The sequence below is a fragment of the Festucalex cinctus genome, chromosome 19 (genome assembly GCF_051991245.1).
Source record: "Festucalex cinctus isolate MCC-2025b chromosome 19, RoL_Fcin_1.0, whole genome shotgun sequence".
Classification (NCBI taxonomy): Eukaryota; Metazoa; Chordata; class Actinopteri; order Syngnathiformes; family Syngnathidae; genus Festucalex; species Festucalex cinctus.
This window is the reverse complement of record NC_135429.1, coordinates 11,037,349-11,053,192: the sequence shown is the minus strand read 5'-3', so window position 1 is coordinate 11,053,192 and position 15,844 is coordinate 11,037,349. Positions and strand designations below refer to the sequence as shown.

Below are 15,844 nucleotides of genomic sequence, written 5' to 3'. Positions count from 1 at the left end.
AAGTAGCAAATTTGCAAGGAAAAAAATTGTAAATTTCCGAGAAATAACCATGCAAAATAGCGACATTATAAAGTGGAAAATTTGCGAGGAAAAAACTTGTAAATTTACAAGAAATGAACTTGTAGATTTGCTAGAAAAAAACTCAAGCAAATCTGCGAGTTTATTTCTCATAAAAAAAAAATTTCTCGCAAATTTGCCACTTTATAATGTCGCCATTTTGCGAGTTTATTTCCCTGTAAATTTCTCCGTAAATCTCGCAAATTTATGAGAAATAAGCTCACAAAATGGCGACATAAAATGGCAAATTTTCAAAACAAAAAAAAAAAAACTTTTACAAAAGACTGCAGCAGGTTTTTCCCGTCACTCGGTAGCTGAGCACATAAACTCCTCCAAATTTGAGAAGCTGATTTGGTAAAATCCGTGAATTTGTCGCTCACTAACTTTGTTCTGTTGTATGAAATATTAACAACCTCATGTGAAATCAAAATGCAGTTGGAATTGAATACAGAATTATAGCTGATGACGTCCATCTTGATCCTGGCTTTCCTGTTTTATCGTACCAAAAGCGATATGAGGAAGAGAATCCAAATCCAGCGGATACCATAAAGCACGTCAGAAAGCTGTTGCTTTCTTGTATTGCACATTTGTACTCAAAGTATCATTTTCAAGTGAGCAAATCCTCCTGCTTTATCTTTTGATCAGTTTAAGAGAAAAACAGGCATCCACTCTGATCCCATGTCTGATATCCGTCCTTTATTCCCGTTTTGAAATTGATAGCAGCACATTTTCCATATGTATCCTTTATTTCCAATGGGAATTCAATCCCTTATTTTGAAATCATTACACAAGTGTCGATAAGCTCCTAAGCTTTGATGGCCTCATCTTTTACAGTGCTGGTGGTCCACATGGGAGAAGTGTGTGGCATTAATACCTACAGACAGAAACAAAACAACTTTCCCTTTTGTACGTCCACTGAATATGAATGTCTTCAAGAATATTGATGCGGTATTCAGGCAAGCGCTTCCAAGATGAGATATAGAATTCTTTACAGAAGACTATATAGATACACAGTGTGGCATTTTCCACCGTAGAGACAGAAAATAACATAAAAAAAAAATTGCAGAGAAATTAATGTATTCAAGTTAGCCACATTTAGCAAGTGGCAACGCAAGATGGCCGCCGCGCATACAAGTACCGGTAGTTCAGACCACGATGCCGTGCGAATAGAGCATGTGTAAAACACAAAAATAAAGTTCCGTTCAAAGGAGGTACTGATACGCGTTTATATGACCCCAGGATCTGATTACATTTTTAGAAACTTGAATATTGGCGATATTCAGGTTTTGAAAGAGTTGTTGACTTGCATGTAAGCTAGAGGGTGACACGGGAGTGGATTTTCACACCTGTCCCATCTCGCTGTCCCATCCTAGTCCCAGACCGTAAATAAACTAGACTAAGTGCAATTTCTGGGAAAATTGCGTGGGAATGCTGAAAGCTGAATGCTAATAGCTGAATGCTAAAATTTGAAAGAATGTGGAATGCTTATAAAGTAAATTTAGAGATAAATTATGAAATTATAACCTCCTGGTTACTGGACAATGTGCTTTACCAACTGTGCCACCGAGCAGTATCAGACACCTGGTAATGATGATCAGTTATATGTATGGAAGTGGGCGTGGAACGTGATACTTAGAAAAAGTATGTCTGTCCCATTGAAAATGAATGGGGAAAAGTTGATATTGATATTGTGCAAATACTGTAAGTATTGTGGAATCAGATGATATATATCTGGGGAGGCGTGAATTTTTTAAGCTAGTTGAAATTTGAACAATGAAAATTGGAAGTATTATGTGGTTAGTTGTTACGCGGCAAAAAATGTGAAGAATAAAAATGACAATAACATATTGCTTCAGCATTCCCACAATACATACATAAAAAAAAATCCTGCCCAGTGAAAACTACTCCCACTCCCATACTGTTCCCATTTTCAACTATATTTTAAAAAACACAACAAAAAAACATTAAATTTCCTTTCTGTGAAAGTGTTCAAGTGAGAGCAGACTCCAACATAAGAATAAGATTATTCTTCATTGTTCTTCTTATCAGTGATGATCCCCTGCTACTCCCTGTCCTGATTACATAATTACAATAATTGCATAGATGTGTCTGAAACTGAATGCTTAAATCATTCCTTAACTCTGTCGTGTCTCCTGTGCAGTTGTAATTGTTACTTTTAGATTTTTGTTCCCTCAGTTTGGATATTTATCTTTCCAACATATTGTGCTCAAAATAAATCAGCACAATATTTTCTGTAGCTTCTAATGAGATTCTTAACACAAAATATTTAATTTAAAAATCACATTTTGCCGCAAATTTGTTTAAATTCACAAAGGTTCAACTGGAGGTGGTTGTCATCATCATCATAATTCTGAGAATGTTTCTCTTCTTCCCTGAGAAATGAATAAAACACTTAACTTTCCAGAGGGGGTGTATTTATGTTGAGCATAGTCGCACACAAAGTAAGTGGGATGGATCTGAATAAATTGGAAATGTACATATTTTATAGAAAAAATGTCACTTGGAAAGCAAAGAACTAAAGTTATGTGATATTTCCAGCAGCTGCCTCGTATAAATCAAGTAGACTTTGGCTTATTGTCTTTATAAGTGATACTCCATAAAAAAAAAAGCCATGTTTTTGTATAGGCAATAATCATAAATGTGGAATTACTTTTGTGTTTCAGCTCCAGTTTTAGTGTCTGATGAGTCGTGACTTTGAACACTTGCGATACTAATCTGTTTCCTGTTTGCAAAATGATCTTACAAAATGAAATCATCCGTTCATTTGTCCACTTTCTTATTTGAAAAGCCTTCCACTATGAATTCATAGTGGCCGTCCGAAGCATTAGAGCCGCAATGCCCCGGAGTGCGCTTTGTGAGAGGATGATATGGAACAGCGATAGCAGCGGAGCTCACAGTCATTTATTAGTTGCGTGATTGACATCGATCTGCCGGAGGCTGTTTCAGGTTCGTAGCGGGGGAAAAAATGTACATGGGTTCAATGTTCTTTTTTTCTTCTGTCTTTATATGGGCAGGTCCTCCCACAGGGCTGACATCCTCAATCCCTCTTGTGTCAGCTTTCTGTTCTGTGTGGTCTAATTCCCCTTGTGAGATCGTCCTCTTCCCCATTTTTCAATATAAATTCATGGATGAAAAGTTTACTGCCACTAGTGTTAATTTTATCCAGCATTTTTAAATTTAGTCTCTTATCGTCCAGTTTCTATCCCGCTTGTTAGTTTTAGTCTTTATTTTCGTCCAAGAAAACATAATTTTATTCGTCTAATTTTAGTCAACAAAAACTGTCAACATTTTAGTCTAGTTTTATTAAAGACAGTTTTAACATTTTAAACATTTAACCCCTGTATTTATTTTTTTTTGTCAGCAGATTATGCTGAACATTTTGAATCTTAAAATTATTTCACACAAAATTTTCTCTCATCTATATGATGAAAAAAATCTTGACACACAGTTACAGTATATCAACAAGTGGCTACTATGGCTCAATGCTATGAGCTAGCAAGTTAGCCAGCATTCGTTAGCGGTCAGATTAACATTGTTGTTGGAACATTATAGCCGTTGGATTAATGTTACGTTATAACTATAATTTACTTTTTTTTTTTTTTTTTTTTTAAACCTTTCACCGTGAATCCACTTCCTGTCTGTCTCATGTGTTTGTGCATGTTGTACTCGCTAGCTGTGTGTCACATGACAGTGTCACAGTGACAAATTAGCAGAGGCAAGATTTTACAAAATCAAGTAATTTCTGTCTTGTTTTTGTTCATGAACTAAAATGTCCATAGATTTTGATCCAGTTTTTATTAAAGGAAATACATTTTTATCTTGTCTTCATTAGTCAATGAAAATCCACACTGATTTAGTCCCAGTTATTGTTTATTAATGAGGGTTTTAGTCTAGTCTAAATCTAAATGATTATTTTTAAAATTTTCGTTGACAAAATTAACACTAACTACCACGACAAGTATGGTCATAAAGTATGTTTTTCATTAGGTAGGCGTGGAGGCTCGTCCAAGAAATTCAGGATTGTGAACCACTTTAATGACTAATATAATACATCCCTGTAGATGGCGCTGCCACATCACTACACATTGAAAGCGACTTAACATGTCTTGCCATGTTCTCATCAAATATTTTTTTTCTATAACATTTTCATCCTTCACAAACACGGGATCAGCCTATCACCCCACTGGGTTCCTAGGCAGTATTTCTCTGGATAATTCCAATGTATGTTAATAGGAAGCAGGTGGGTTGACTTTTTTTATTTTATTTTTTTTAATGTAATGGTATTCATGAGTTTTTGCAGAGTGAAACCAAAGGGGATTCGGTTTGGTTAGGATTTTTTTTTATTTATTTTTTTATTTGCACTTTGAATACATGTTTGCTCATGACTATGCAGCTACATTTAGCAAAGTTAGCACTGTTGTCACATTGGTCAAATAAGACGATGATGTTCCATAGCACAATTTATACTGTACAAATAAATAATGTATCTCACTGAATAGCTCAAAAATAAAGCATTAAAAAAAAAAACGTATGTTGACTTTTGGCTGCATGCTAATCCGTGCATCCATCTCTGTGTCTTGCAGGAGGCAGGCAGTGAAAATACTGGCATGCACGGTCCCACAGAGGACAGGAAGGAGAAGGTGCCGAGCCCCCACCTCAGCCAAATGGTGGTCCTCACCAACAGCGGCACTCTTTACGGGCTGGCACAGAGAGTGGTCGCCACTGAGTCTCTGTAAGTATCCCCTCCAAATATGTAAGCAACCTATGTTAAAGAACATTTGTGGAATATGAGTTATTCGGGATGTAACGAAATCCAAACATCACGATATGAACGTCACGATACGATAATTATCACGATATTGTGGGGTGGTTAGCGTTATTAAAAAAGATCACAATATTGTAAGAAAATAAGAGCTCATACTAAAAAAAATCACAATATTGTGCTTTTGTACATAACAGGAATGCATATAAACAACCTACAATCTCTGATAACAATACTGAGGCACTTACTTGCTAATGCAAGCACACATTGATCGCTTCGCAAGCAAATTAGGTTCCCTTTCATCTGACAATTAGCATAGATTTTAAACATAGAAGGCCAAAACATCCCTAATGAAAATTAAACTGCATTAATGAACTAGCCACTAGAGGGTTCTAGAACTGCACAAATGGAAATCAACCTGACATCCCTATGAGTTATGAAGCAAAATCCAGCCATTTTTAGTCATCTTGGTGCGGCCATTTTGCCACTTGCTGTCGACTGAAAATGACATCACAGTTGCTCAGGTAACAACCAGTCACAGCTCAGCTTCAGAAAACAGGTGCGCTGTGATAGGTCGTTTTCTGAGAAGCTTCGCAAGTGGCTAAACGGCTGGATTTTGCTTCATAACTCATATTCCACAAAATTAATATTAATCAGAACGTGATTATCAATAATTTGAATGAATCATTTTCAGTTAGAGAGACAACTGGCGTTTCTCATAAAATTTCCGGTCTTCTTTCTCAGTGTGTTTTTGGCTGAGCAGTTTGAGTCGCTTCAATCCCATTTGGACACGATGATGCCTGCTGCCAAGAAGCCCTTTCTGCAGCAGTTTTATTCCCAGGTAGAACACAAAACAGCCTGCACCTTTTTTGTCTAATTACCAGAAATGTTATTTGTCGCTGTCAGTAATAGATGAGGTGATCCAAATCGCTTATGCAACAACAGTGGGACCAACCAAACCTCCAGTCGTGATCAAATGTGACAGATTCGACACTTAAATGTCTAAGCAGGTTATTGTTACATGAGGTGATAATTCCTTACGATATTTTCTGTTCTTTTGTAATTTTTTTGTGCCATACATAACAATGAAACAGATCACATCTTGATGATTAGGTCCATTTTTAAAAACCCTTATCATGGTGTACTTGGAAGTTACTCGTGAAGTATTCTCGAGGCACTCAATTCATTTTCAGCAATTCCCAAGGAACCAATTTCTACGATCTGTCATTCAAAAATCAGCCAGCTGCTCTTTTCCTGGCACTTCCTGTTGCAGGAACTTGACATTTGAGATGTTTAAATCGTGATTGAATGCCATGTTATGACAATGTTATCGCGTTCATACAGACCTTTTGCCTGCATGAAAAGAAATGGCTTTGTGCTGCTTAATTTTGGGGTTCTCAAATTAGCATTTTATTTTTATTTTTGTAAAGAAAATAAAAAATGTCGCAAAAAAATACATTAAAATTGTATATTAAATTGTAACTACTCCTGGGTGCCTTTCCTTACAGGGTTCTTCTGTGCCCCACCATGTTGTGATTTGCATGTGTGTCTGTGGGTACAATCATGGGGAAATGGGGGGGAGGGGTCCCTTTTTCTTTTTATTATATTATAGATGTTTTAATTGTTCAGCACTTTGAGTTGCATTTGAATGTATTAAACGGGCTATATAAATAAAGTTTGATTGTATTTAAATTGACCACGTACATATTGACAGTTCTCTGTTCCTTCTTCCAGACTGTGTCTACAGCCAGTGAACTGCGGAAGCCCATTTACTGGATCGTGGCAGCCAAGGCCATCGACTACGAGCAAATGTTGCTCCTGATGTCTGGCGTTAAATGGGACATTAAAGAGATCATGTCCCAGCATAACATATATGTGGATGAGCTCTTAAAGGTAATGCTCCGAACATTATTGTGTCCCACAGTGGATTCCATCCATTTTCTGTGTCCTCAATATGGGCGCAAATGAGCTGGAATTTATCCCAGCTAATTTTGGAGGGCCATTGACGCCAAGTTGCTTGTTTTTGAAATGTGGGACCAAGACAGAAAACCAAAATAAAACACGCAAAGCAGGAAAGCCTCAGCATAGATTTGATTATTCCAAAAGAAATATATAAAATATAGTTGATTTTTTTTGTTTTTTTTAGGGGGAGGTCAAAATTTGTAGGGTTTTTTTTGTTTTGTTTTTTTTGAGAGAGAGAGAGCTCAGAATTGTTCACTTGGTAGTCTTACCGATTCAACATATCATCATTGCTCTCTCTCTTTTTTTTTTCTTCAAAATGTGTACGTTAATTTTGAGTTAATTTAAAGTTTCGTTAATGCCATTAATTTTTTTACGTGATTAATGAGCGCCCTAATTGGAAAGCCTATACTGGGTGAATTCCTGTCGCAACGCAGCACGTCAAAATTTTGCAGTAATAAATGTCATAATAATGCATATATTTGTGGAAACTGGGGTCAAGTTGTATTTTACAATTTAAAAAATGCAGAATCTCACAAGTTACTTCATGTGAAAGATTAGATAGCTCTTAATATGACAAGAAAAATGCACTGAGCTGTCACCAGCATCTTACAAATGCAATTATGCCATCTAGTGGCCGAAAAAATGACCTCAACACAAATCAAAATCACACATCTTTTTAATTTTAACTCAATTTTATTAATTATTATGAAATTACTGCATGAATGACTAAAAGATAAAATATTTCTTTATTTTTGTTGTATATATATTTATGTTTATGTTGAGAAAGAAACTTGGAAAAATATTTTATTGTACATTTAGAACAGCTATAACATTTGCGATTAATTTTGAGTTTACTATTGAAAATTTTAGCCACCTAACATCCCTATTTATTATTATTTCTTAAACAAATGTGCATTAGCTATTATGTTTGCTGTAATGTAGCCATTCTCCTCCTTCAGCTTCTTTCTGTCACACTGGCAGAAAAAACTTGGAAATTTGATCTGTGGTGCTGAGCAAACACTTTCTTTCTTTGATTATTATTATTTTTTTTATTTTTTTATTTTTATTTTATTTTTTTTGTAATATACGAGTATAAAAAAAACAAAAACATGTTTTCATGAAATGTAAGTTTTTTTTCCCACGCGGTTTTTGTTCATGTGCCGACTTGGACAAAAGTCAGCAAAAATGTGCGATACAAGTTGACTTTTATTTACTATTATTTGTAACGTTTTGAACCATTTGGAACAAAGAGCTCTTCTAAAGTTTTTGCCATTTTTTTTTGTGTATGTGAAAGTATCCTACTAAATATACATCTCTGCATGCTCATCATGCATTTTGCATTGAAATGGGTTCAACTGAGAGGTCACAAAAGGTCGGCAGTGTGTGCAGTCGTGAACAGAACCCACATCCCTGTTCAGGAACGTGTTAAATCACATATCCACCCAAATGTCCATGGATTATGTATTTATGAATGGAGTCATACATAATAAAACATTCTACTCAGAGGAAAAAAAGTATTTTGCCCTGAAAAGAACTTGAACTCACCTCTTGAATGGCTCACAGATCTTTGTCCGGGTCTGGCAGTGCTGCACTTAAGCCAAACTAATTGAGCTCATGAGCAAAATTGCAATCCCCGGGATTAAACCCTTACGGTGTCAAAATGGTCCACTTGATGGACTGACAAGGTGCATATTACAGCTAGCATGTAGCTTTCCCCATCGGGCGCTAATAACCCACTCTAACAACTTGTCAGATACACATAATGCATGCACGTTGCGCCGTGTGCGTTGATTGAAACGAGCGTGCCACTTTTTTTTTTTTTTTGTTATACTGCATGCAGAGAGATATTTTATTCATGAATTCAGGTTTATCACCAGCATTCAACAATGACATTGATTTGCATATAAAGTGGCGTGGAGATGCCGGAGCCTCCAAATTACTTCATTGAGAAAATGCTGAAGTAAGAAAGGATTGTGAGGCTGTTTAAGAGTGAATAACATATCATTTGAGGATGCCAAATTAAATACAGTTGGCTTTGCGAGCTGTCAAATTTCCGTCTTGCTATTGTTTGTGTTGTGCTGTAGTGGACTCAGGTTCGAATCCAGCTCTGGTGGACTAAGTCCTGTGTCTTAAATGAAGACTAAATTGTCCTTAGGTGTGAATGTGAATGTAATGATTGTCCATACATGCCCTGTGATTGGCTGGCGACCGCCATTTTGGATTAAGGGTAAAACATAAACAACCATGATTCAACTGAATGACCGACAATCTACACAGCCATGCTTTCATATTAAAGCCTTAAAAAGAAGAATATTGCGGTTGCCAGATGTATTTATGAATATATAAATAAATGGATGAGGATGTACAGCAGGGGTTCTTTCTTGCAAGTGAATGCATTCTCCTGCTGTAAATGCTGTAATACGGCATAACGTGCACCCAACTGCTTTTCCATTAAACTGCTTTAATTGGAAAAGAAGGTTGAAGGGGAAATATTCTCGCTAGAGAAAAAAAAAAGTCTGTATTGAACTGTTAAGCTACTATGTGTGTAAGAAGTAAAGTGCAGTTTATCGTGCTATTCGTCGTAATAGCAAAAATCTGAGAGCAATTGACACCTCACATTCAACGTTCATAATTGCATTATGATGTCTAAATGAAGCTCCTCAACTCAATTCAATATGTTTTTACTTGACAAAAAAAAAAACACGCAAATATGTGCGTTTTTCAGCAAATTACATCAGCAAACACTGTACATTAAATCTTCTTGTAGGAATAATTGTAAATATGGTATCATACATTTGCTGCAATGAAGAAATGCTTCTGCTTGCAAATGAAGAATGCTTTGCACACTCACATTCACATAGACTAGTACACCGTGTTCCAACTATGTTTTGTTGGAACACCTATGTAACTAGGGGTGTGGAAACCAAATAAAAAGAGAGGGTGAGGAGGGGATTTTTTCAGAGAGTGCAGTAGTGAATTGTATTAGTCAGTTCCTCTCCTCTCTCCTTGCAAGCTTTGAACTTGATGTCTTCTCTCCTTTTTGCTGTTATTAATAAATGTCAAACAGGTAAACCTGACACTTTTAATTAATGAGAACAGTTTCAAGAAGCCCCTTTTCTATTCTAATAAGACTACGCAAAAGGGAAAAGGGGTTTCCTTTACATTTAGTGGGTTTTTTTTTGTTTGTTTTTTTAGCGTATTTTGTGTTTTGATGTCTATTTTCTTATCCTTACATGAAAGGAGTTTGAGATGTTCAACAAGCGGCTCAGTGACGTCTCCAGACATGTGCGCATCCCACTGCCTGTGTCCAACGTACTGTGGGAGCACTGCATCCGCTTGGCCAACAGGACTCTCGTAGAGGGGTAAGACAGCCATTTCGTTTGTATCATATTAAAGAGATATTTGAGTCATTTAGCATGTTTAGTAGTAAGAAGTCTGTAGTTATAGTGTGATAACTTCATTATCTTTCATGTTGCATTAGTACCTTCAACTCCCAAAAACGGATACACACGTTCTATTTTAAATATTGCCATGGTCCCAAAGACGTATTAATACGTTTTTGTTTTGTTTTGTTTTTTGTTATGTTTTTTTATGCTTGAGCATACGGAAAAGCATCTGACCTGAAAAGGTCACTTCAAGCCATGGTAGCACGGCCAGCAGGTGGCAGCAGACCTAGCTATAATGAAACTTAGCTATATTCTAATGCAAATTGCGGAAAAACGGAAACAGATACAAATGTACTTTTCTCCTGATGAAAAAAAAGAGACTCCAATGTTCCTTTTGTTAGGTGTTGTGTTTTTATAGCAAAAGAGCACAATATTCTGTGGGCCTTGCAAAAGCAGTCAAAATCTAGTAAAACAGCCAGGAGTGAAGGGGATTCAGTAAAAATGGCTGTGCGTCAATGAGTTAAGTGCACTCCATTTACCAATATGGTCAAATTGGTCACATTTTTTGATTGACATTTAATTGTAGTTATATATTTATTTATGTATTTATGTCCACATTTAATTCTCTATTTATTTTTATTTTTGGAATTTTATTTTTATTTTTACTTGTATGTATTTCTTTTTTCGTTGTTTTTATTTCCATTTATATTTATTTGCTTGTATTTCATTTTTGAATTATTTTTTTTATATCTGTTTTTATTTTCACTTTATTTAGTTATTTATTGGAATTTTTGTTCCTCCATTTCGGCAAAAGAACAATTAACATCCACGCGACATAGATCCAAGATTCCTCCCAAACACAATGCTGTCACGCACCAACACAAATGCATAAGAGTATTCGTCCATCCCACACGAGAGTGGTGCAGACTCACTCTGCAGGGTTCCTTTCACAAAACAACTCTACATTCATCCCGCCTCTGCTTTGCTCGGATGCCGTCTCTTCCAGACTCATTCGGGAATTGCATGACACGGGCCACTCGCGCTAACTGTAAAATGCTCTTGACACATCCTTTTGCTCTGCATTTCATCACTTTTTCACTCGTAAGCACCAGATACGGCTTTTGATAGGTGACAGGAAAGGTCTGCGTGTTTTTTTTTATTTTTATTTTCACACACAACCTGCGTCCTCGTGTTTGAGTGGATGTGTGGAGTGGCTCGTTACATCGGAGGTGTGATGAAGCCCTCTCATGTCTCACGGCACAACATTTCTGAGTCTATACCAGGTTGATGATGATGAGAGGCTGCAGCCAACCTCAGTTTCGAAGGGCTTTATTCCTATGGTGACGGGTGTTTTCAAAAGTTAAGGTAAAAACAAAAAACAAAAGAACAAAAGTGGGTCATTGGCATAAAAGTCTGCATTAGAAAATTGGACCCATACTAGTAAATTCACATTTGAGGCAGTCAGTGTGTGCTTGCATTCACATTGCCTCCTGTTTTTGACGCTCAAATGTTTCTCTTAGCAAAGAAAAATGCTGCAGATGATTTATTTTTTTTCCTGCAACAGATAACCATTTTGCTCCATTTCCCCTCAAGCTGATCAAAGCTCTTCCTTGAGAGGCGTTAAAGGCCATATGCTGATCAAAGATAGCATCCGGTGATGCTCGCAGCAAGGTCAAAGTCATCCCGAGTTATTTTAACTTGAAAAGATACGGCAGCGGTGAACATGAAATTATAACCTCTTCTCCCTAATATGGTACCTTATCCCCCACCTATCTTAACTCATTCACTCCCAGCCATTTTCACTGAAGCAACCCCGTTTGCTTCCTGTTGTTTTGTTGGATTTTGGCTGATTTTGCAAGGCCCACAGAATATTCTGTTCTATTGCTATCAAAACACGGAACACACCAAAAGAAAGATTAGAGTCTCTGTTTTCACCAGGAAAAAAAGTACATTTCTATCTGTTTCCGTCTTGCAGCAATTAGTAATAGAGTATAGCTAAATTTCATCCATATTCACATTCCTGGTAAAAACACTGACAAAAAGAGCTTGCTATAACATGGCCCTGGCTGTTCTCTTATACTCTGCTGCCACCGGCCGACCATAATAACTACAATTGCTTTCAGCCACCTCTTCATGTCAGAAGCTACATCAAAGCCTTCTGTATGCTCTTGCATTAAAAAAATAAAATAAAAAATACAAAAACGAAACATAAAACGTGTAAACACGTTTTTGGGAGGGAAGGACAACGTGTTTTAAAAACGTTTATACACGTTTTTGGGATTGAATGAGTTAAAAAAAACAACTTTTTTTATGCCCTAATGAGACCACTGAAGATTTTAATAGGACGAAGAAAAAAAAAAAAAAACTACACACCATGAGTGAAAATATATCAAAATGTATGCTGGCCACCCCCTGAGATTGTTAAAAACGGGTTAAAAATTGGTGGATTTTTCTGCTGAATTCATGTTCACACAATAATAATCAGAATACTAAATTTAGGCTGATGGGGCCACATAGAACATTTTACAAAAAAAAAAAAAACTATATATATATATATATATATATATATATATATATATATATATATATATATATATATATAATTTAAAAAAATAAAAATAAAACGGTAATTAAATCTTTAATAAAATTGGGATAGTACCTGCAATAATATGCATAGAATATACATGAGTAGATAGATTCCTAATGTCAAGTTAAACTTTAAAAGAACATTCACCTTTCTCAAACGTTTGCCCTTTAAACCTTAAATCCTCTGCATTTGCCACATTAAAAGAACCAAGTGGAATTGTTCTGCAGTCAAGCGCAGCCATTCCAGGTTTGGCTAATGTCAGCCTTCTGATGAGATTCAGCCGCGAGTTCCGAGCACCATTTGGCTTGTGGCGCCTCCATGGCACAAGGGGGTCTGCGATTTGCCGCTTGAAAATGAAAGCAGCGCCGTGCCATCTGGCAACGCGAGCGCCGCGAAATGCGGCTGGCGAGCCCGAGTCGAGGATGACGTTCTCCAGCGGCCAGACGGGTGAATTTCCTATTTCCTGTCCTGTTTTGTAGCTACGCTAACGTGAAGAAATGCAGCAACGAGGGCCGAGCGCTGATGCAGCTGGACTTCCAACAGTTCTTGATGAAGTTGGAGAAGCTGACTGACCTCAGGCCCATTCCAGATAAGGAGTTTGTCGAGACCTACATCAAGGCCTACTACCTGACGGAGAATGATATGGAGCAGTTCATCAAGAACCACAGGGTGACGCATCTGCACTCATGCTTGAATATGTATTTTTGGCTGTCAATTTTAAGCATGTTGCTGACAACCACTCTTGTGAATAGGTTCATGCTAAAGTTATATGGTACAGGGGTAGGCTAAGTATGGCGCGTGAATGTTCTTTTGTTTTATTTTCCATTTAATTATTAATTGAATAAGAAAATACTTAAAACAAACAAACGAACAAAAAATGTATATACATTCCATTTCTACAAAATCATATTGCATTCACTTGGAAAAAAAACAAATCTCATTTTTTTTCAGTATTTATTTTTTTTTGTATTTGTCTTTTTGTTTTATTTAAATGGATACTTCACTTATTTAGCCCATTATAGCAATAAAAAGTTAATATTTTGTCTATAATTAATTTGATACTTTCATTATTTTTCACTTTTAATTAGTACTTTTAAAAACATATTTTGCAACTTGCTATCGACTGAAAATGACATCACAAGGGCTCAGGTAACCAATCACAGCTCACCTTTTTTCTAGGTTTGGTCATGTGACATTCACAAGCTGAGCTGTGATTGGTTACCTGAGCCCTTGTGATGTCATTTTCAGTCGACAGCAAGTTACAAAATGTGTTTTTAAAGGTACTAATTGTACATGAAAAATAATAAAAATATAAAATTTATTATAGGCAAAATATTAATGTTTGCCAAAAATGGCTAAATCAGTAAAAGATCCCTTTAATATTTTTTTAATGTGTTTCTGAGTATTTTTAAATATATTTTTCATTGATTTTCTGTATAGTATATTTTTTCCAGTTTTTTTTTCAGATTTTGTTATTTTTCTAAGGATTTTTAAAATACATTTTCATTGATTTTCTGCATATATTTTCCTGTATTTTCTTTTTTTTTCTTTCTGTTTTTCTGAGTATTTTTTTCTGTTTTTGAAATATATTTTCTGTTTTTTTTCCCCCAATTCTCCAAATATTTTTTTTCTGTTTTTCTGAATAATTTTGTTATGGCAAGAAAAAAATATAAACAGAAAATTAAAAAAATACACAAACAAAAACAAAAGCTAAAAGAAAGCTCCCCCCCCCCCAAAAAAAACTAATAAACGGAATTTTTTTTTTCAAGTGAATGCAAGATGCTTTTGTACATTTTAAATGAATATAAATAATTATTGTTAATTCTATGCCTTTATTATTATAAAAAAAAATACATTTTAGCCATCTTATTTATTTATTTTGTATCTTATTTCCAAATGACTTGGCCTAAAAAAATAAATAAAAAAAATTATTTTCTTTTTAGGAGTACTCCATGAAGCAGCTAGCGAACCTGGTGAACGTTTGTCTGGGCTCCCACATAAACAAGAAGGCCCGCCAGAAACTTCTGGCCACCATTGATGACATTGACAGGCCCAAGAGATAGACCACATCCAAACGTACCAAGCAGCTTGATGAGATGTAAAAAAAAAACAGTCAAACAAATGAATCCTCTGACATTAACCAAATGCTTTGTATGATGGATGTAGTATAACTTACTGTATATTTCATATCCGTACCACAACGCTCATTAAGCTCATTGTCTTTTTTTTTTTTTTTTTTTTTTTTTTTAATATCGTGTCACTTCACTGCAGTTTTTCCAGTTCACTACCAGGATCACTGGAATTCACTGCGTAATAAAATACATGATGGCTCAGATTTTAAAAAAAAATAGTTTTACTTGCTACACAAGCACTCCAACTAATAAGAACTACATATTTGTGCCCGAATGGCTCCTGCTTGTCTTCTTGTTTGTTTTGTGAAAGGATCTTTAATATAATTGTAATTTGTTCCCTCAAAATAACTCAAAATTCAGCCATTAAGAGATAAACACCTGGCAACAAAAGTGAGTACACCCCTTTGTGAAAAATGTCCACATTAAGCACAGTTAGTCATTTTCTTCCCCGGTGTCATGTGACTCGTTAGTGCTACAAAGTCTCAGCCAATCGGGTACCTGTATTTACATTGCTGGCACCCGATTGGCTGTTTAACCCATGTGATGAAGTACAATGATGATTGGCTGACTGGCGCATATGACTTTATTAACGTGAGCTATGTAAACAACTAGGAGTCCATTACTAACATGACTTACTGGAACCATGCCATGTGGTCTGATGAGACCAAGAGAAAATGACATATCTGCAGAAATGTGAGGGATGTACTCACTTTTTTGACACACTGTAGATTGTATATATGTACCACTTAGAATTGATTGTGTTCATTATTATGTAGGAATGATGTGATTTGACTTTGCAGTGGAACACTGCAGATGGAAGGAAAAAAATAATCTATAAATGTATGTATTCCTGATCGTGCATCATCTTCAGAGGAGAATCATGCAAATGTGAATGTTTTCAACAATGTCTGTATTTATTTCTGGCTTTTTGTGTTTT

General features: G+C 35.9%; 1 protein-coding gene across 2 annotated transcripts in view; it reads left to right on the top strand.

The window, feature by feature from the left end:
- Window positions 1-14,897, top strand: part of vps50 (VPS50 EARP/GARPII complex subunit) — a 77,956-nt gene extending 63,059 nt beyond the window's left edge. For both annotated transcript variants that reach the window (XM_077507695.1, XM_077507694.1), the window contains 6 exons: window positions 4,662-4,810; window positions 5,585-5,681; window positions 6,575-6,733; window positions 10,043-10,164; window positions 13,255-13,444; window positions 14,719-14,897. In XM_077507695.1, the coding sequence (XP_077363821.1) occupies window positions 4,662-4,810; window positions 5,585-5,681; window positions 6,575-6,733; window positions 10,043-10,164; window positions 13,255-13,444; window positions 14,719-14,838 (837 nt within the window). In that variant the 3' untranslated portion in view covers window positions 14,839-14,897. The remainder of the gene's footprint in view (window positions 1-4,661; window positions 4,811-5,584; window positions 5,682-6,574; window positions 6,734-10,042; window positions 10,165-13,254; window positions 13,445-14,718) is intronic.
- The last annotated feature ends 947 nt before the right edge of the window (window positions 14,898-15,844 follow it).